The following is a 20,108-nucleotide window of genomic DNA, read 5'->3' as shown; positions in this document are numbered from 1 at the left end:
CTTTCCCGCCCAGAAGGGGAGTGTGTGTGAAGTGTTCTCTCAGGAAAACACTGGAGTGAAATCCCTCTACGCTGTGTTTGCATGGACTCTGAGCCTGCCTGCAGGTCCACTTTCTGCCCGTGCCTGTGAGAGCAGGTTCCCGTCATTCCTGCTCAACCACGTGAAAACCAGACACTGCCCTGGCCTGTGTGGCTCAGGAGGTTGCAGTGTCATCCAGTGAACCGAAAAGTTGCAGGTTTGATTCCTGGTCAGGGCATGTGCCTAGGTTGCAGGTTCAGTCCCCAGTCAGGCTGCATACAAGAGGCAACAGGTTGATATTTTTCTCTTACATTGACGTTTCTCTCTCTCTCTCTCTAACTCTCTCTCTCTCCCCCTTCCTTCCCCTCCCTCTAAAATAAATAAGCATGTCCTCGGGTGAGAATAAAAAAACAACAAAAACAAGATACTGTACAAGTAACTTCAAAGCATATCCAAGGTAGTACTGATTTCCTTAAAATAACTGCAAGTGCATTCCACTTGGAAAGAGAAGTCTTTTTCAGCTTACTTTCTAGGTATATTTATTAAAATTACTTGTTGAGCCCACAGCCATACCTCCCCATGTTCTGGCTGCATCCCAGTATAGAAACTGGAAAGCCACATGCCTGCTTTCCCGGCATCCCTTTCAGCTGACAGTGGTCATGTGACCCAGTCATAGCCAATGAGACATAACCTGGTGAGACATTCTTTTACTCTCATTATAAAAGGAACCAAAGTGATTGGTGCCGCCCCTCGCCCCTTTCCTTTGCCTTGAACGTGGATTGTAAGGTTAACAATGTGGAAGTTACGTTGAGACCGTAGGTTGACAAGAACGAGAACAAAAGGCCAACATGCCTGGGATGGGGGAGGGGAAAGATGCAAAGACCCCAGGTCCTCAAAGACGTCACTGAAAAAATAAACCAAACAAACTGAAAACGAAAGGCGGGGAAGAGTGCCTTGTTGAGCACCTTAACCAACACCAGCATGGCTCCAGTCTCCTTTTAATAGGAAGAAAATAAACCCCTGTGTGCTCCACTTAGCAGGGTTCTATAACAGCCAAATTTATGCCTAATTGAGGTAATTATGTACCGGAGCCTGTCCTGGGTGCCAAGACTTCAAGCCTCACTTCAGGCGCTCATAGTCCATTAGGAGAGACCTTTACAGGCGGGGCCATAGAATCCTCCCAATGTCACTCCCATATTTCGCAGGTAAGGAAAGAGACCCACAGGGCTGAATTGACTCATCCAGCGTCACACCTGTTAGGCACAGAGGAAGGACTTCAGCCCAGTTCACCAAGCCTTCAGGTAGGCGACCTTCTACCTCATCAGTTCTGAGGTTCCTTTGTAACAGGGTAGAGCCAAGGGGCGGGAGAGGCCCAAACAGGGATTTGTAATGGGGTCCAGAACTCAGGGTGTCGAGGAAATATTAGAAAAATATACATATATAGGACATCCTCACCACCACAAGTCTGAGCTGAGGGATGGGACGCATGGAGCAGGGCCATCGAGAGCTGTTTTGGTTAGAAACAGCTTTGCAGCTAACCTCTGGCATGGTCATTGAACACATCTATAGCCTTTAATTGGTTTCATAGATATGTTAAACAGCTGTGGGCATGCATTGAGCCAGGGGGATGGCAGTGACTTCAACCCATGATGTAACTGGGGGGCAACTCCCCCTGGTTACAGAGACTGTGTAAGAGCTTGGAGATGATTGGCTCCACACCATAGAATCACACCTGCCGGGACTTACTATGGCAGCCCAGTAAACCTGGAAAAACACGGGAATGCCGGCAGCTATGGCCAATTGTGGGAGGAACTGGAAATGGTGCGGCAGAGGAAGTTTGGCACCGGTATTTAAACCCAGGCGTGGCAGCCATGCAGCGTCTTTCTGGGACCATGAGGCTTGGGCAGAGAAGAACCACGGACTTCTATTTCTTTTTCTGAGTTACGGTGCCCCGGACTGGGCAGAGGGGGAAGGAGGGACTGTGCATTTGTGGGTATTCTAAAGGACTTTGGAATCTCAATGAAGACATTAAATCATTACTCTTAAGTTTGTATAACTCTTTACATAAATAATCTCTTTCCTTTTCACCAGTCTCTGGCATTGAGAGACATCTTTCCCTGGCGGCAGGCAAGGCGAACCTAGTACAGGGTGGGGGACCCCCGGAGCACAAGGGCGGGTCCATTCGGCAATATTGTATCATTCACTACCGCTGCTCCTCCCCGCCCCCAGGTCTGTTCTGTAACATCTTCACCGTCTCTCCGCTGACCGTCCCTTCACCTTCCCCGCTGACCCCTCACACACACACCCTGCACTCTCGCCTTAATGCAGACATTCTCCCCCCATGCGGCCCACCTGGCCCAGTCCCTTGCCTATGTAGCCCCGGACTGACCAAACTAACAGCACACACGGGCGCCACAACCCCGGAGAGTGTGTGAGAAATGCACTAACATCACAGCATGGAGAGAACAGCATCTAGGGACAGAGGTGACAGAACCTTCTCTCCTCCTGGGTTTAGGGAAAACTGTTGCTGGGAGAAACTGCAGAGAAAAGAGAGGTCTTTTTGATTCAGCCTCCACCTTAGAAAATGAATTAGGAAGTCTAAAGGCTGTCAGGATTCAAACATTTCCGGCTCAAGGCCCCGGAAAGGCCATGGTCAGGAAAGCAGCCATATGTATCACTCAGAAGATGAATCCAGTATGGTTCTGGCCACTCTGAAGTGACATCCCCAATGGAATGGGTCCCAACCCCCGTCACAGCCTCCAAACCACCAGCTCAGGTGGCCAAGGCCACCCAGAGAGCAAAGCCACAGGTTCTGTGGCATCTGGAAGACTGGGAGGTCCTTCTGCATGGCCCTAGCAGCCTGTCATAAATTTCGTTTCGCAGAACATTGTAGCAAACGTATAAAGCGATCAAGCTCCTCATATGCTCTGGACCCAGCTGTGCCAGGCGCCCTCTTGGCCTTCCAGAGAGAACCCAGGAGTAGGGCTGGGCCTCACCACATCTGCCTCACAGTGGGGGGGTGTGACAGGAGCTGCTGGCACCCCACCCCACCCCACCCTGTTGGGGATCAAGGCACAGAACTTTTCAAATCTCCCACCTTCTCTCCATCTTAGCACAAGTCTTTTTCACACTGGTCTTTCCCACGCAAACGTTACATGAGAAACAGGAGTTTCTCTCTCATGAACCTGTTTCCCTCAAAAGCCAGAGCAGAAGAGATGGAATCTAACTGTTGGCTCAAATGTTTGATTTTACCTCCAGAGACATTTTAACAATCAGAACAATGGTCTGATTGTGTAATATTGACAAGAATAAAGTTAAGATTTCATTTGTGAGCATATATTCATTATATAAAACTCATGTAGACTTGAAATTATTTTTAAAATGTCCTTACAAGATGAGAACATACACGTGTAAAAAAAAACCCAAATGCCCATGCAGGGGCTGAAACCATTGTCTCTCTTTCTCTCTCACTAAATTCTAACCCTCCAAGTTCGATACTCTCACACACAGCCTGAATACTTACTACAACAGAAATGGAAGCTCCAACATCTGTGGAGGCCAAACAGGTCACATAACGAATAAAGCGGGTCAGGCATACGTCATTGCCTTTTTGTCTTTAAACAAACAGCCTTTTGGGTTGGGATGGGAGTAAAAGATAGAAAATTGTACTGCAACAACAATTTAAATAAAATTAAAAAAGAAAGAAAGAAAGAAAGAAAGAAAGAAAGAAAGAAAGAAAGAAAGAAAGAAAGAAACAGCCTTTTATCTACATTTTTTTCCACAAAATTTCATTCATTGAACTTTATCTCAAGGAAACTTAAAAATTTTTAAATAGTTATTTCAGGCCCCAGTGTAGACCATGGCAAACAAAATGTTTTTCAATTTTCCTAAAAGAAGTGGTGTGTGTGTGTGTGTGTGTTTGGTTAGATCGACATTATAGATAAAATCTGTCGCCAAGGAATACAATTTTTGACCTGATAAGGAAATCATGGTGACCTGACACATGGCCAATGTTCTAAGACTAGAATTAAAGGCATTCTTTTGAATTTTGTCCTTTAATCATTTTGAGAGGAAAACCATGAAGTGGGTGGGCTTCTGGCTCTCAAAGCTGGGTGAAAACAGCAGGTTTGCAGACCTTGGGTAATGTATGTGAAATGCGGCAGGCCAAGGGGGTGAATTTTTCTTGGGGGGTTCTCACTGCTCACTGGTTTGGGGTTCATTCTCCATAGCCTCTTCTCCCAGCATCGTAGTCCTGCCGCGGCTCACCTCGGACCTGGCCCCCAGACCGTCCACAGCCGGGCCTGCTGCCTGCCCTCCTTAACGCCGCCGGCGTCCCGCCTGGGCGAACAATCTGGTCACCCAGACGAGCTCCATTTCTGTACCGCAGGGCATTTTCCGCATCTGCCCTTGACCTGTGTGCCACGAAGCAGAGACCACGTGCTGTTTTCTTCATTCCATCCAGGCCCACGGTGATTCTCTTTATGTCACCATGTTTGCCGAAGAATTCATCAATTTGTTCTTCAGTTGTGTCAAAGGAAAGATTTCCAACATACGATGTACAGCTTTCCTCCAGTAATTTTTCCTGTTCTTCATTGTCCGTCCCCCCCCCCCCCCCCCCCCGCCCCAGGAAATGCTGGTCCTGGTACTGACTCAGCTCCAGGGAGGAGTCGCTGCACAGCGCCCTCAGGACACAGTGCAGAGGTGTGGACCGTGACACCGCCACTCCGGGAGCAATGAGCCACCGAAAGGTGGCGGAACCCTATCGACGTTTTGTCTTCCCATTGTAGTGGCGATAGTTACTGGAAGAAACAGTTGTCTTCTACGAGAAGAAGAACTACAGCCCACTGAAAAATGGCAATTCAGCCCCAATGCCTGGGGGACCAGAGAGATGCCCGGGAACTGGAGAGAACAGCCGAGTCCACGGGCCACCGCGGCTCGCCGTCTGTCCCACATGGGAATGCCGCCTGCTCCTGCCCGGTCTTCTGTTTCTCAGAAGAGGCCCGAGGTGCAGGTTTTGGTGCGAGAGCTCTCGTTTTTTAAAATGATGGCTCAATAGTGCTATTTCCTGCCTGTGAGAGATACATATTAAATGTAAAGACAGGCAGGTTGGCAGTAAACGGGCGTGAACGGAGTTCCCGTGCAAACAGGCAGAAGACAAGCACGATGGTATGAGTGTCGGACAAAGTAGGCGTCAAGACAAAGACTGTCGCCGTGGGCAGTCCCAGCGACCGGACATTCCACAGCGATAAAGGGCACGCTTATTAAAAAGACAATTATCCTAAATATTTGCATACCCAACAACAAAGGTTTAGGATACATTAAATAAAAACTTACAAAGCTAGAGAGAGAAATACATCCATAATCTTAGTTCAATATTTTTAACACACTCTCCTATTAATTGATAGAAGAAATAGGTAAAATATCAGTTAGTATACAGATGATCTGAATAATACTATCAACCAAGATGACTGAAATATTTTCCCAATAATTGCAAAGATAAATATTCTTTTCAAGTTTTCATGAAATGTTCACCAAGATAGAGCATATTCTAGTCTATCTTGATGTCATTAAATTTAAAAAGGTTAAAGCCTTGCAGACTAAGTTAGCTGATTTCAATAAAATAAAAACAAAAAATCAATTGCAGGGGAAAGGAGGAGTGAGTGGAGGTAGAAGAAGGTATAAGGGGGATAAGTGGTAGTGGAAACAAATACAATAAAAAAAGAAAGTTAAAGTAGAAATCAATAACAAGATATCTAGAAAATCCCCAAATATGTAAAAATTAAATAGTCCATATTAAATAATCTATGAGTCAAAAAAGAAAGCATAAGGGAATTGGAAAATATTCCTAAGTAAATCACAATGCAAACAACATATTAAAATTTGTGGGATGCAGCTGAAGCTGTTAGGAGGGGGACATGTATAGCTAAATGCCTAGGTTGAAAAAATAGAAAGGTTTCAATGGTAAGAAGCTAGACAAATGGCAGCAAATTAAATCCAAGGTAAGTAGAAAAAATAAATAATAAAAAACATAAATCACTGAAATTGAGAATAGATAAACTTTACAGAAAATTTAAAAGCTAATAGTGGATTCTTTGGAAGGATTAATAAAATTGATAAAGCTCTCGCAAGACTACTAAAAAAAATCCAAATGACCAATCTAAGACATGGAAGAGGGCATATCACTTAATATCCTATAGCTTTCAAGAGGATAAGGGAATATTTTGAACAAATTTATGTTGATAAATTCAATAACTGAGATAAAGGGAAAGCATAACTTATTAAATTGATGCAGGAGAAATAGTTTAAATGGCTCTCTATATATTTTCAAAATCAACTTCACAATTTAAATAATCCCTAACAGATACAAAAAAAAAAAGTGTAGGCCCAGATGCAGTCACTTGGTGATTTTTCCCAAACAGTTATCAAATATTTAAAAAAGAAGTAATACCAACTTTCTATTAACTATATTTAGAAGACAGGGACAAAAATTCTTCTCAATCCATTTTGAGGCTAGTAGAACTCTGACCAAAATACTGACAGACCAGTGGCTCTCATATACATGGAGAAAAAGGGCTCTAGGAAAGACTGCATTACGTGATCCTACTCACATGCAATTCTACAAGAGGTGGGCTAACCTATCGTCATGGAGACCAGAGCAATGGCTTCCTAGGAAGGAGTGGGGGGGGCAGTGGTGGTGGGTGTGTGCTTGAGTTAGCTCCAAAGGGACATGAGATGTCTTTCTGGGGTGATGGAAACATTCTATGAATATGGAATGCTGACAGTAGGATTTACTTTTGTCATATATCATGCATTTTATTGCTTATGAATTGTACTTCAATAAATTCAAACAGCAGACATATTTGCAAACATTAGCAGAATAACAAGGATGGCAGCTGTTGGGCTGACCACACTGGTGTGAAGATAACCTCCACTTCAAATTCTTTCCAGGCAAGGTCACTTACAGGGAATTTTATATTACATGTTGTTGGTCCTTACAATTCAGGTTTGCAGAGATTGAGATCAGACCTCTAAGGAGCAAGCCTTCTAGAATAAACAGAGAAAGCTTTCTTATTCATTGCCTGTTGAGGTTCTAAACAATCCTTCAGACAACTGTTGGGCAGCTGACAACTGATGGAGACCTCAAGAGTGGTCAGAATAACTCACTCACACACCCCTCACACCAGTTATCCACCCGAGCCGCAGGGTCCCCTGTCCTCCTATGTAAAAACCAGACAGTAATTGTGTAAGAATGAAATGAGAAATTGTGTGCAAAAGTAACCAGCAAAGTGCTTGGCATATAGTAACAACTACATTCTCTACTTTTGTTGCTTGTTTGTGAGGATAATTTTTCGTGTTCTAAACTGAGCTGGGGCACACACTAAGAGCTCAGGGTGAGATGGGAAGATTATTTTGAATATAAAATGAATTTACATCATCACAGTTGACTATTTCTCCTCTTTAGGACTCAAGATGCTGGTATGTTTTGTTCCTGTATTAGCTAGATCTCCTCACATGACAAGGGACACAAATGCAACTCATGCCGATTTCAGCAAAAAGCAATTTTATCCGTTCACACAACGGAAAAGTCCAGGATCTTACATTTCAGTAGCTCTGCAACCCCTAACAACTCCAACAGAAGCCTCAGAAGGCCTGTCTGGGTCATGTGCCCGCATCTGAACCAACTCCCGCATGATGAGGACAGAATACAGTCCTGCCACAGGCCTGTCCCGATCGCCAGGAGTGGGGTCAGCACCACCCGAATCGCAGAGGAGAGAGGGAAAGACACGGATCCCCCAGAGGAAAACACAGGTGCCGCTCTGTTTTGTCCGAGTGCTGCCCGTCCGTCAGGTGCTTCCTAGCACCAAAGATCGGCCAGCCCCCGCTGTGTCTGCCCCACTGAATTCCGCAGTGGATTATGCCCAAGCTGATTAGTGCTCTGGGGAGAAAGGAACTCCTGTGAAGCTGCCCGCAGGTCTCGTGGTCCCGTCGCTCCACTTTCACATCTGTTCCCAGCGAGCCGCCTTTCCTTCAAAGTCCTAAGCACTTGAGCTCCCCACTGAAAACTATTTCTAAGAACTGTCCATCACTTTGTCCAGCTATTGACCAAACTTTGGAGCCTCTTCCCATGGAAAGAGAGCTTCACTTCACTTCACACCACTCTTTTGTGCCGTGAAGGTGACTGACTTACTTGGGAGGACGAGGAGGGAGGGATTGCTTGTTTTTTCAGATATTCCATTTTTACGAGTGGGCTACTTGGTCCCTCGGGCATTTTAATTGCTTCCTGTTATGAGACCAATCAAACAGGATGACTGAATTACGCCATTCAGTGGGAAGCCACAAATGTTAGCTGAACAGACAAGAAAACAAGCCTCCTTTGTCAACTGGCAGCCAGAAAGGGTTCGCACCAATCAGGACTCGGCTGGTAGAATCATCATCGTCGTTTTGTACTTTGGGGCTTCCAAATCTGGCGCAACATGTGCGTCAGGGACACTTTCGGCTTCCTGTGACTCCTGACCCCTCGTTTTCTTTCCAACAGGCCTGCAGTTTGTTCAGGTACCTACGTCTACCCAACAGGATTCAGAGGGTCACCATAAAAAGGCCCCAATGAATCTATTCAGTGAGCACATGGGGTTCCCCAGGGGTGGCCAAGCAGAGAGGTGTGGTTCTGGGGCGACATCTTTACCTCTGGACAAGGTCTTTACCACTGTGTGATGTGTGTGTGTGATCTGCTATAAAAATTAGTACAAGCCAGGGGTGTCTTTTATTTTATTTTTTCTAAAGATTTGATTTACTTATTTTTAGAGAGAGGGGAAGTGAGAGAGAAAGGGAGGGAGAGAAGCATCAGTGTGTGGTTGCTTCTTGTGCAACCTCCCCTCACTGGGGACCTGGTCTGCAACCCAGGCAAGTGCCCTGACTGAGAATCGAGCCGGCGACCCCTTGGTTCACAGGCCGGCACTCAACCCACTGAGCCACACCAGCCAGGGCCAGGGGCTTCTCTTATTTGTAGCCCAGACTAATACAATGTGCCATGTCCTGTAAGGAACTGGCCGTCGTGTACTCTCAAAATGCTTTGTTTTCCTTTCCCTCCATCAGAGCTGCTTCTCCCTCTTCTGAGCCAGCTCTAATCTCCACTGCAGGCATGGAAGCGGTTTTGTTGTCTGCCCTGACTTTTGACAAGAGTATATCTTAAGGGTAAAAAAAAATCCCTGTGGCGAGCTCTTCCTGACTCTGCAGAACTTAGGGAGATGCCCAGTGCAGCATAATTAAGCAAGAACTCTAATCCCTCTTCCCAAACACCCCACACCAAGGCCCTACGGGCTGGGCTTTGCTGTCTAACCCCAGGGGGATAGCTGCCACTGGGCTGACAGGTGATCCCCGGTATTTCTCCATGTGGCAGCTCTCCGTGGGATGACATCCTCCAAGACTTCTCCGTCTGAGCGGTCTCGTTCCACAGCAGGGGCACTCGGACATCTTACCTGGTGGCTCAAGGCACTGCAGATGGCTCCCAAATGTTCCTTCCTTCAAATTCCTTCAGTCTAAGCAGTCACAGGCCAAACCCAGATTAAGTGGAAAGGAATGTATAAACAGAGAAGGTTTTTTAAGTGTATTTTATTGATTATGCTATTACAGTTGTCTCATCCCCCCCCCCCTTTATTCCCCTCTGCCCTGTACCGCCCTCCCTCCAGGATTACCCGCCCCCCACCTTAGTTCACATCCATGCATGGGTCATACACATAAGTTCTTTGGCTTCTCCATTTCCTATACTATTCTTAACCTCCCCCTGTCTATTTTGTACCTACCAATTATGCTTCTTATTCCCTGTACCTTTTACCCCATTCTCCCCATCCCTCTCTCCTTCCCGCTGATAACCCTCCATGTGATCTCCATTTCTGTGATTCTGTTCCTATTCTACTTGTTTGCTTAGTTTGTTCTTGTTTTTTAGGTTCAGTTGTTGATAGTTGTGAGTTTGTTGTCATTTTACTGTTCATAGTTTCAATCTTCTTTTTCTTAGATACGTCCCTTTAACATTTCATATAATAAGGGCTTGGTGATGAAGAACTCCTTTAACCTGACCTTATCAGGGAAGCACTTTATCTGCCCTCCCATTCTAAATGAGAGCTTTGCTTGACAGAGCAGTTTTAATGCCTAGAATGCCATGAAGAAGAAGAGAAGAGGGGAGAAAGGAAGGAAAGAGAAGGGGAGGGGAGGGGAGGGGAGGGGAGAGGGGGAAAAGGAAGGGACCAAAAAAAAAAACTTGCTCCTTTCACAGCTTGCCTTGTGGCCATCACCAATGTCCCCTAGCAGAGTGACTTAGGAGGCCGTCCTGACTCAGGGGACCTGGGTTGGGAAATAGGGTTGTGTAAGATTTTGGAGTCAGAGACACTCTCAGTAATACGCTCACTTCCAGTCTGCCATCACACATGCTTTTAATAACCCTTCCCTTGGAATGAAGATGAGTCCTACTTCAAAACATCTGAAGGGAAGGCAGAGAAATGGCCTCATTTCACTGTGACCAAGACAGCCTTCCCGACCACCTGTAAGAGCAACTGATTTGCTTATTTAAGCAAAATGTGTTGATTATTTTTAGCATAACTTAAGCCCCGGAAGACTAATGAAGTGTTAACAGTGTGTGTTAATTATGGGATTTTTGTTGTCTTCATTAAAGCTAAGATTCTCCATCCTATTTGCCACCTGAACTCCCAGCGGCCGCATACACGTCTCCCGACCCGAGCATCTCCAGTTCCCCGCTGTTGGCACAACCATGTAAACATGTTTTGTTTCTCCTGCCGAGAAGCAGGTGAGCTTGCACACACTTAGAAGACCTTGACTACCCCCTCTTAAATTTTTATCCATGTTAAATCCCCATCATTAGTTGTTGGTTTTACAGTAGGCTCATCGTGCAGGAAGCTAGCGACATTAGCTCATTTTGGATCATTTTAGAACTGACTGCCCTTCAACGCAACAGAAAACTGCCAGAGAAGCTGAAAACCAGGAAGAAGGAGACGCACGAAAATCAGCTTTCGTTGCTTTTCTCAGCTTTTTAATTATCCAGGGAATTGTGCTGCATACACACGACTCTGATTATTTGAAACTGCAATATATGCTATACCTCTGTCCCAAGTAACAATACGTCCCATCCAGAATAACCTGTTCTCAGGAAGAGATAATCACCTATCCCAGACTCATTTGAAGCAGCAATCAGCATCCCTTTCACGACTTTGTCTGCATTGCTGATGTTCTGGAGAAACTTTATTTGGTGATGGTGTTAGAGGCCTTATTGCAAGTCCAGGAGGTAATGGAGTTCAGGATTTCAGCTGAGCACACCTTAGTGATGGCTTCATCAGGGTGTATGAAGTTGGAATGGAAATAGCAGGTGAATCTGACTGCAAACAGCACATTATGAGTCTGCCTAGTAATTAGAGCTGTCTAAAAATGGAATGGGCTGTCCCACGAGGTGGCGAGCCCCCAACCCCCAGCTCAAAGCATCAGCAATGTTGACGTGAGGGTTCCTTCTCCGGCGGGGGTTAGATGACATACTGTTTGGGGCCTCTTCCAACATTCATCTATGGTCTGTGATTGTTCTATGTCCACTCAGAGCAGTAGTCTTGACTTTGGGAATTTGCAAGTTGGGTTCCATGATGGAGTGTGAGGGTCAGAAAGTCATGCAGTCTCAGGTTCCGCTCGCAGCTGTAACTCTTGCTAGCTCTATGTGACTATGAGCAGGGTAACTTAAAATCTCTGCATCCTGTAAAATGAGGATTGAAATACATTGCTTCCAGGGCTGTTGTAAGAGTTAGAAATAATTCATTGATGACACAAAGCCCAAGGTACGGACCCCTTAAATCTCACCTCTAGTTACCCTTAGGAGTCTAGTTGTCTTGTTATTCACTCTCCACTTCAATGCCAGTCCTGACTGGTAAAAACAGAAAAAAGGCAGGGCTCAAGAATACCCTGAAGAAAGATTGTGCTAATAGCTGGACTAGTTGAACAAAGAAGACTGAGCAAATAAGTCTCCAGGTAGAGTTTCCTGGGCAGACAGAAGCCTGTAGCCCTGCTCCGTTCCTAAGAGAGGATAGTAGCATTGCTGAGTGCCTGCAGTGTTCTGGGCGTATCCTTATGCTATCTTCACTCTCCACACCTTTGTCATACCAATCCTGCCGAGTAGGTCTGATCATCCCCACGTTATAGAGGAGAAAACTGATGTTCAAGAGGTCACATGCCTAACCCAAGGGCCTGTGGCCCTTCCCCAGATTGGCCTCACCCACTCTACGATTGAGCATTCTGCATCCTCCATCCACAAGGCCGAGTATACCCAGATGCCCAGTTGCCCTCTGGAAAAGATACCCCTGCTGATGGCGTCTGGGGAATGTAGCCCAGCCAATGGGAGTTTCCGCAAAACTAGTGTTGGGAGAACTGAGCTAGAGCCTTAGTTGGTAGGTTCTAAATTAATTGTGATCTGCCACTAACTCACTCTTTCCCTGTTTATCTTGGGCTTTGTGGAGGAGATGCGTGTGTCTGCTAGACTCTTGTCCACAGGGTTTAAAATTTTCAGCTGCAATAAGGCATATGATGAAAAGTCACCCTTGCACCCTGTCCCCTGAGGGCCCAGTTCCCCTTCCCAGAGCCAATGAGTTTATCTGTTTCTTTGTATAGCCTCCAAGAGACTTTTGGTCTTATTTTTGCAAAACTTGAAGTGAAATCCACATAAGCCATTAAAAAGTGTGTGACCCCATGGTATTTAGTGTATTCACAATGTTGTATAACTACCACCTCTCTCTAGTACAAAACTTTTTCATCAACCCAGGAAAAAAAAAACACAAAAAACCAAATCACCCATTAAGTAATAGTCACCCCCTCCCCTACTCCTTGCTAACCACTCGTCTGCTTTCCATCTCTATGGAGTGGCCTATTCTGAACTTATCATGTTAAAAGAATCATGTAATATGTGGCCTTTTCTGTCTGACTTCTTTTACTTAACCTAGTGTTTTTGAGGTCCATCCAAGCCATAGCATGGATCGGTACTTGATTCCTTTCTATGGCTGAATGACACTGAGTTGTTTTCACCGTGTTGACTGAAACACGCATATGAATATTACGAATATTGCTGCTGTACACATTTGTGTACAAGTGTCTGTGTAGACATATGTTTCCACTTCTCTTAGGTACATACCCAGAAGTGGGATTCCCGGGTCATGCGGTAATTCTGTGTTTAAATATTGAGGAACCAGGGGGTTTTGGAGTGTCCATAATTCACCCTATGTTTGCACAGTTGCTGCCATACGACATGAATGTGTTCTGCACCTTGCTTCCTTCCCTTGACCACAGGCTTTTGAGATATTTCCAGTGGTGGGCTAGTAGATGACCAGCTCTTATAGGTTAGGAAGTGCCCTGATCGGTAGCATTTACAGATTTCTGCGGTATGACTCCCACCATGGCTGTTGCCAGCTACGTGAGGTCACTGACTGTGGAGTTAGGAAGAGATGCGAACCACCTGCCCTCACGAACTGGTACAAGCCAGCTCCAGCTCATGACTGGATCATTCCACACTGGAGCATGAAGAGCTGCCTCATTCCTTTTTATGACCCCAGAGCATATCATTTTAGGATGTACTATAATTTTTTAACTAGTCCCTCGTGGTAGACACTTAGGTCGTTTCCACTCTTTTACTTCCACAAACCAGGCTGATAATGGATAACCTTGTGCGTGTGTCATTTTGCTCATGTGCAAATATAGCAGTAGACATGGTTCCATGACTTCATAAGAATTGCTATGGGAAGAAATTCTTAAAAGGCAATTTATTCCTTCACTGGACAGTTATGGCTGCTAGGACGAATTCTATGCAAAGAAATGGTCTCTTTTTGTCCCGCTTTCCTTGTGAGTCAAATGGATGCAAATTAACTAGCACTTGCCAGCATCAAAGAATTAATGTAAAACTTTGAAATAAAATTGACAAGCACGGTTTTCTTCTTCAAAATAGGAATTTGTGTGTAAATACAAAGTGGCATGGCTCATTCTTGGTGACAAAGAGCTCACACAACAGGTTGGTGGGAAAAAATTACATCCTGGGACATTGTGCTCCTTCTCTAGAGTCTCGTAAAAATAAGCTTTGCAGGAGAGGGAGCCAATCAGCTGATTAAGGACTGGAATAGTTAAAGAGTTTTAGCGCAGCTCTTACTTAGAATTTTTTGACCAAGTACGTAATGTTTCTCAACTATGATTACATTTTGGAAACATCTGGGGAGCTTTTACAATCTTGATGCTCAGGCCACAGCCAAGACTAATCAAATTAGACGCTGGAGTTGGAGGCCCAGCATCTGTGCTTTTTACAGCTCCCTTGGTGGTTCCACTGTTGGGCCAAGGTTGAGAAGAGAACATAAGGAGGGAATCAAGTTAGGGAAACAGGGAAACATTTTTGTATTAGTCAAGGTTCTCCAGAGACACAGAACCAATGGGATGTATACATACCTGAGAGATTTACTTCAAGAGATTGGCTTAAACAGTTATGGAAGTGGTAAGTTCAACATGTGCAGGGTGGGCTATAGGCTGGGAACTGGAGAAAAGCTGATGCTACAGGTCAAGTCTAAAGGCTGTCTGCTGTTGAATTTTCTTTTGCTTGGGGGAGATCAGTCTCTTGTTCTATTTAAACTTTCAACTGATTGGACGAGGCCCACCCACATTATAGAGGGCAATCTGCTTTACTCGTGGCCTACTGGTTTAAGTGTTAATCTCATCCAAAAGCACTATCACAGAAACATCTAGAATAACATTTGACAAGTCTGGGCACAGTGGTGGCTCAGCCAAGTTGAAATGTACTGTTAATACTTACCACCCCAACTTAACAGTTGTTTGGGGATATCAAAAACTTTATCATTAAGGAAAAAAGACAGGAGTGCAGTGGTTATTTGAAGTCGTGTCTCTTGTTTGGTCACAAACAGATTCTCTCTGAAATTCCTTGCTTGCTCCCCCAAGAGGAACCATTTACTTGTCACTCGTAAGCTCTACTCCCAGAGCCCACAGATTTTATTAAAATTAAGAATTATGAGAAGATAAAATAGTTTGTTCCATCAACTTGGAATTGGCTGTTTTTATTAGAAGATTATCAACTTTTTTGTTAACGGAGTGAGTGCTGTTAATTGTGCAAGAAGATTCACTAGAGTGGATATTAAAAGGTTGATCTTAAGCCATGAATATATTCCTTTAAGAAAAGTTGATTCCTTCTGCTCTCTTGAAAGAGCTGCAGTATCACAACTCAGAATTAAAAAAGATTAGTGTTGAGAGTTCTATAGGTCTCAGCAGGAAGGAAACGTGGTTTATTGGGGAAATCATGGACAACCTAATTATCCTTTCTCTCCTTGAAAAAAGGGTTTTGGAGCCTTTCCAGGTCACCAGCACTAGGGTTTACTTTCTCTCATAACTAATTGGAGTTTAGTTGCAAATCCAGTTTTTCCCCACAACTGACCGTCAGGTTGCCTGAATATCCCAAAGCGTGTGATTTCAAGTCAACAGATGAGGCATCAGAGGCCTTTGGCTTGGAACAGTCTCAGCCCGGTGCCTGCAGCTGTCCTTGTACCTCCCGCTGTTGTTCAAGCTCCCATTTCAGAGCGCAAACTGGAAATCTTCAGCCCACTGAGAAGATCCAGGCCACAAGGACAACACAGGGGGTCTGGGGACTCACACAGAGCCTCCCACATGCAGTGTGCAATGCTCTGGTTCCCTGGGATCTTGAGTTTGGCCCGAGCCGCTTTTAACCTGTGGAACCAGCTGACTGATGAAGCTGGGACTGCTGTGAGTCAGCAGGAAACTGAGTCAGTCTCATTGATTTGGAGTAGGAGGGTGTGGGTTGAGCTGGTAAGGACGTTGGATGGGTTTTTATGGTCATGGAAATAGTTTCATTTTGCCAGCTATGAATCAACTAGCATTCATGTGAGCCCAGAAGGAGAAGAGCTAAAGTTAAAAATAAGCCAACCTTTTATTTTTAGGCAAAGCAGAGCACAGCCTTAAAACAGTAACTGGGGCATGTGGACCAGCCTCACTTTGAAGACTCAGGGGGAAGGAGTAATAGTACAGGCTCTCTGTCACATACCTTCCCTACCTGTGCAGGAGGGTATGTGGACAGACCTGCCTGAGCGTGGGAGATGCCCTGAACTGAAGCAGGGTTGTCCTCCTATCCAGCTCCCAGGTATAGTTCCAGGGACCCAGAGCCTCAGTTTGCTATCTAAATCCTCAGGAAATGAAATTGGGGTTAAGGCGTCTCTGCTGTGTGTAGGTAGTGTGCATATAGGCAGAAGTGATGTGCATCAGTACGCAGCTGCTCTAGTTGTTAAAACACTGAAATATTTTCATACTCCTTTGCAAATAAACACCAACCCCCAAGCCCCCCGTTTTCCTCCCCATTACCAGCTACCTCAGCCCCTCCTCTGGGGCCTCAGAGACTTGCTCAGTATCCAGCAACTAAACGGTTCATTCCTGGCACAGTGGGGCATCCATAGAGTCAGGTGTCCTCTGTTTTCTTGAGAGAACTCCAGTATCAAAATCCAAAATTCACCAAGATTGGTAAAAGTGAGAGTTCCATTGGTCTCAACAGGGAGAAATCCATGGTTTGTTGGGGAAAATGATGGACAACTCAATTATCCTCACCCTTCCTTATAAAAGAGTTTTGGAGCTTTTCCATGTCACCAGCAAGAGGATTTACTTTCTTCCACAAATGATCGGAAGCTTCAGCACCAAGGCCAGCTACATCCTTCGTGATTTGTTCCTGTCAATACAGTAATGGTTAAATAGAGGGACTATGGGCCAAAGGGAATCGTGGTATGTGGGTTCCATCAAAGAAAGGTGTTGGGCTGCTCACCCAAGGGACTATATCCCTAGCCCTGCCTACTTAGTTAGCAGAAGATACTCTCCTCCTTCACCACAGAATTTTCCAGCTATTTCAGTCCTCTGGGTGCCTTCTCCCATGGGCTCAGGCATAGATCTTTGAGTTCTGCCACTCCATCCTCTTCATCATGTCACCGTAAAGTGTCCCTGCCCCCAGTGACCTTTTGCTGGTGACTTTACCACTACTGCCACTCTGGCCTCAAGGAAGCAAGGGCTCTGCTCCTTATGTCCACTGAATCCCACGTGGACGCCTGCCTTTCTACTTGGTTCCCACAGGGGGCCAGGAAGGAAGGTCTGTGCCTTCCTGTGGACACACTGGAATTATTGGGAATTAGTTTGTATTTTCTAAGTCTTTGCTCAAAGGATGGTTTTCAGTGTGTATGTGGCCCATTCAAATGGTATGTGACCCATTATTCAAAAGAGACCAGGTTGTCACTTTTAATGTGACCTAGAATAGGTGTGGGGCCAATGACAGGGGAGTTAAAATACAGAAAGAAAGCTCATAGTTTTGATGGGCCAGGCATCCATAACAGCTCCAATTCCCTGACATGCACCCTTCTGGCTGCTTTGGGACTGGGATCTGCTCCTATCAGCTGCCAAGAGAAAGGCCCCAGATGCCCCACACATTACAGTTTAGGCCATGCTGACTTGGCCAAGCTCTATGATAATGAAGAAAGGATTTTCTCACTCAGTGCTGGGGCCTGCTATGAGACACCAACAGCTTGGTCAAAGGGAAACCGTTCCAGGTTCAGTCAGTCTCTCCCCCAAAATCCAAGAGTCCTGCAAAGGAATCTGACCTGGAGTTAACCAAGTGCATACCCTGTAACAGGGTGCAGCCAAGAGGGGAGCCTAATTGGCTCCACACCACAGGGCCACACCTGCCCAGAATCTGGCAGCTGTAGCCAGTTGTGAGAGGAGCTGGAAATGGGGCTTCAGAGGAAGATTGGCACTGGGATTTAAACCGAGATGTGGCAGCCATTGGAGGGGGAGAACCATGTGCAGCCCTGCAAGGGAGAACCACACAGCTTTAGCAGAGTCAAGGCTCTCGCGGCCCTGAGGGAGAGAACCACACGGCTCTGGCAGAGTGGGGACTCCCGCAGCCCTGAGAGGGAGAACCATGCGGCTCTGGTAGAGTGGGGACTCCTGTGGTCTGGGAAGAGAGGACCACGTGCCTTTGCCAGAGTAGGGACCCCCGCAGCTTTAGGAGATACGGTACTCTGGACTGGGCAAAGGGAGAAGAAAGGAAGGACTGTGTTTGTTTGTGGGTGCTTTAAGGGACTTTAGGATTTTTGGTGAAGACATTAGGTCCCTACTTTAAGTTAGTATAGCATTAAATAAACGTTTCCTTTCCTTTTCACAAATCTCTGGCATTGAGAGACGTCTTTCCTCTGGTGGCGGACATAACGGACCTGGGGGCTTCTTTCAGTAATAGTATATCATCCCAGGCCCCTCTTGTTTGTTCTGTGCAGGTGTTTGTTATATTGTCTTTTCCATTTTATAGAAGAGAAACTGATGCCCAGAAAGGTTTAGTAACTCAACTAAGCCCACACAGCCTATAAAGCTCCTAAGACCTGTACCTGGATGATCATTCCAAAGCTACACAAACCACTTTTCTTGGGTGGATCTTGGAAATTCTTTTTTAAAATATATTTTACTGATTATGCTATTACAGTTGTCCCATTTTCCCATCTTCACTCCCCTCCACCCTGCACACCCTGTCTCACCCACATTCCCCCCCTTTAGTTCATGTCCATGTGTCATACTTGCAAGTTCTTTAGCTTCTACATTTCCCATACTAGTCTTACCGCCCCCACCTACTTTCTATCTACCGTCTATGCTACTTATTCTCTGTATCTTTTCCCCCTCTCTCCTCCTCCCACTCCCCTGTTATAACCCTCCATGTGATCTCCATTTCTGTGGTTCTGTTCCTATTCTAGTTGTTTGCTTAGTTTTTGTTTTAGTTTTAGGTGTGGTTGTTAATAATTGTGAATTTGCTGTCATTTTACTGTACATGTCTTTTATCTTCTTTTTCTTAGATAAGTCCCTTTAACATTTCATATAATAGGGACTTGGTGATGATGAACCCCTTTAACTTCACCTTATCTGAGAAGCACTTTATCTGCCCTTCCATTCTAAATGATAGCTTTGCTGGATAGAGCGATCTTGGATGTAGGTCCTTGCCTTTCAGGACTTGGAATACTTCTCTCTAGCCCCTTCTTGCCTGCAAGGTCTCTTGAGACATCAGCTGACAGTCTGATGGGAACTCCTTTGTAGGTAACTGTCTCCTTATTTCTTGCTGCTTCTAGAATTCTCTCCTTCATTTTTACCTTGGCTAATGTAATTATGGTGTGCCTTGGTGTGTTCCTCCTTGGGTCCAAGTTCTTTGGGATTCTCTGAGCTTCCTGGACTTCCTGGAAGTCTACCTCCTTTGCCAGATTGGGGAGGTTCTCCTTTGTTATTTGTTCAAATAACTTTTCCATTTGTTGCTTTTTCTCTTCTCCTTCTGGTACCCCTATAATTCGGATGTTGGAACTTTTAAAAATGTCCTCTAGGTTCCTAAGCCTCTCCTCATTTTTTTGAATTCTTATTTCTTCATTCTTTTTTGATTGGATGTTTCTTTCTTGCTTCTGGTACACTTCACTGATTTGAGTCCCAGTTTTCTTCCCATCACTATTGGTTCCCTGTACATTTTCCTTTATTTCACTTAGTGTACCCTTGATTTTTCTATCAAATTTGTGACCAAATTCAACCAATTCTGTGAGCATCCTGATCACCAATGCTTTGAACTGTGCATCTGATAGGTTGGCTATCTCTTCGTCACTTAGTTGTATTTTTTCTGGAGCTTTGATCTGTTCTTTTGTTTGGGTCATTTTTTTTTGTCTTGATGTGCCTGTTATGTATGAGGGGTGGGGCAGCCCAGTCGCTGTGTTGTGACGCTATGTGTGGGGCAGGGGTCTGAGAGGGAACAGTGACAGTTGCTCTGCTCTCTGCCAGATTTCAGTTACCTCCCCTACTTCCCACAAGCAAATTGGGCCCTTCTGGTGCTGATTCCTGGGAAGGTGGGTTTGTGTATGTTCTAGGACCCTGTGGGTCTCTCCAACAAACTCTCCTGTGTGGCTGGGAGCCTCTCCCTGTGCCTCAACCCCCACAGGTGTTTTCAATTGGTGTTTTGAGGCTTTATTTCCCTGAGCTGGGACCCTGGGTTGCTTGGTCTG

At 45.3% G+C, this 20,108-nt stretch overlaps 1 protein-coding gene across 1 annotated transcript; it reads right to left on the bottom strand.

Annotated features, from left to right (window-relative positions):
- Positions 1-4,234: 4,234 nt before the first annotated feature.
- On the bottom strand, positions 4,235-9,489 carry LOC114491569 (nuclear cap-binding protein subunit 2-like). The gene is made up of 3 exons (XM_036016422.1): positions 9,334-9,489; positions 8,207-8,299; positions 4,235-4,777 (listed from the first exon to the last, which is right to left on the bottom strand). The coding sequence occupies exons 1-3, from the start codon at positions 9,487-9,489 to the stop codon at positions 4,235-4,237; spliced, it is 792 nt and encodes a 263-aa protein (XP_035872315.1).
- Between the last annotated feature and the right edge of the window lie 10,619 nt (positions 9,490-20,108).

This window comes from Phyllostomus discolor, chromosome 1 (genome assembly GCF_004126475.2).
Source record: "Phyllostomus discolor isolate MPI-MPIP mPhyDis1 chromosome 1, mPhyDis1.pri.v3, whole genome shotgun sequence".
In the NCBI taxonomy this organism is placed as follows: Eukaryota; Metazoa; Chordata; class Mammalia; order Chiroptera; family Phyllostomidae; genus Phyllostomus; species Phyllostomus discolor.
This window is presented reverse-complemented; position numbering and strand designations above follow the sequence as displayed.

Bases quoted from the DNA above. Each gene is read 5' to 3' on its own strand.
- LOC114491569 (XM_036016422.1), bottom strand. From the start codon at position 9,489: ATGTCCGAGTGCCCCTGCTGTGGAACGAGACCGCTCAGACGGAGAAGT. The intron at 8,300-9,333 runs GTAGGGCCTTGG...GTCTCATAACAG, and splicing joins TAGACAGCAAAGCCCAGCCC to GAAGCAATTAAAATGCCCGA. The intron at 4,778-8,206 runs GTAAGTCAGTCA...AAACGTCGATAG, and splicing joins CTCCCTCCTCGTCCTCCCAA to GGTTCCGCCACCTTTCGGTG.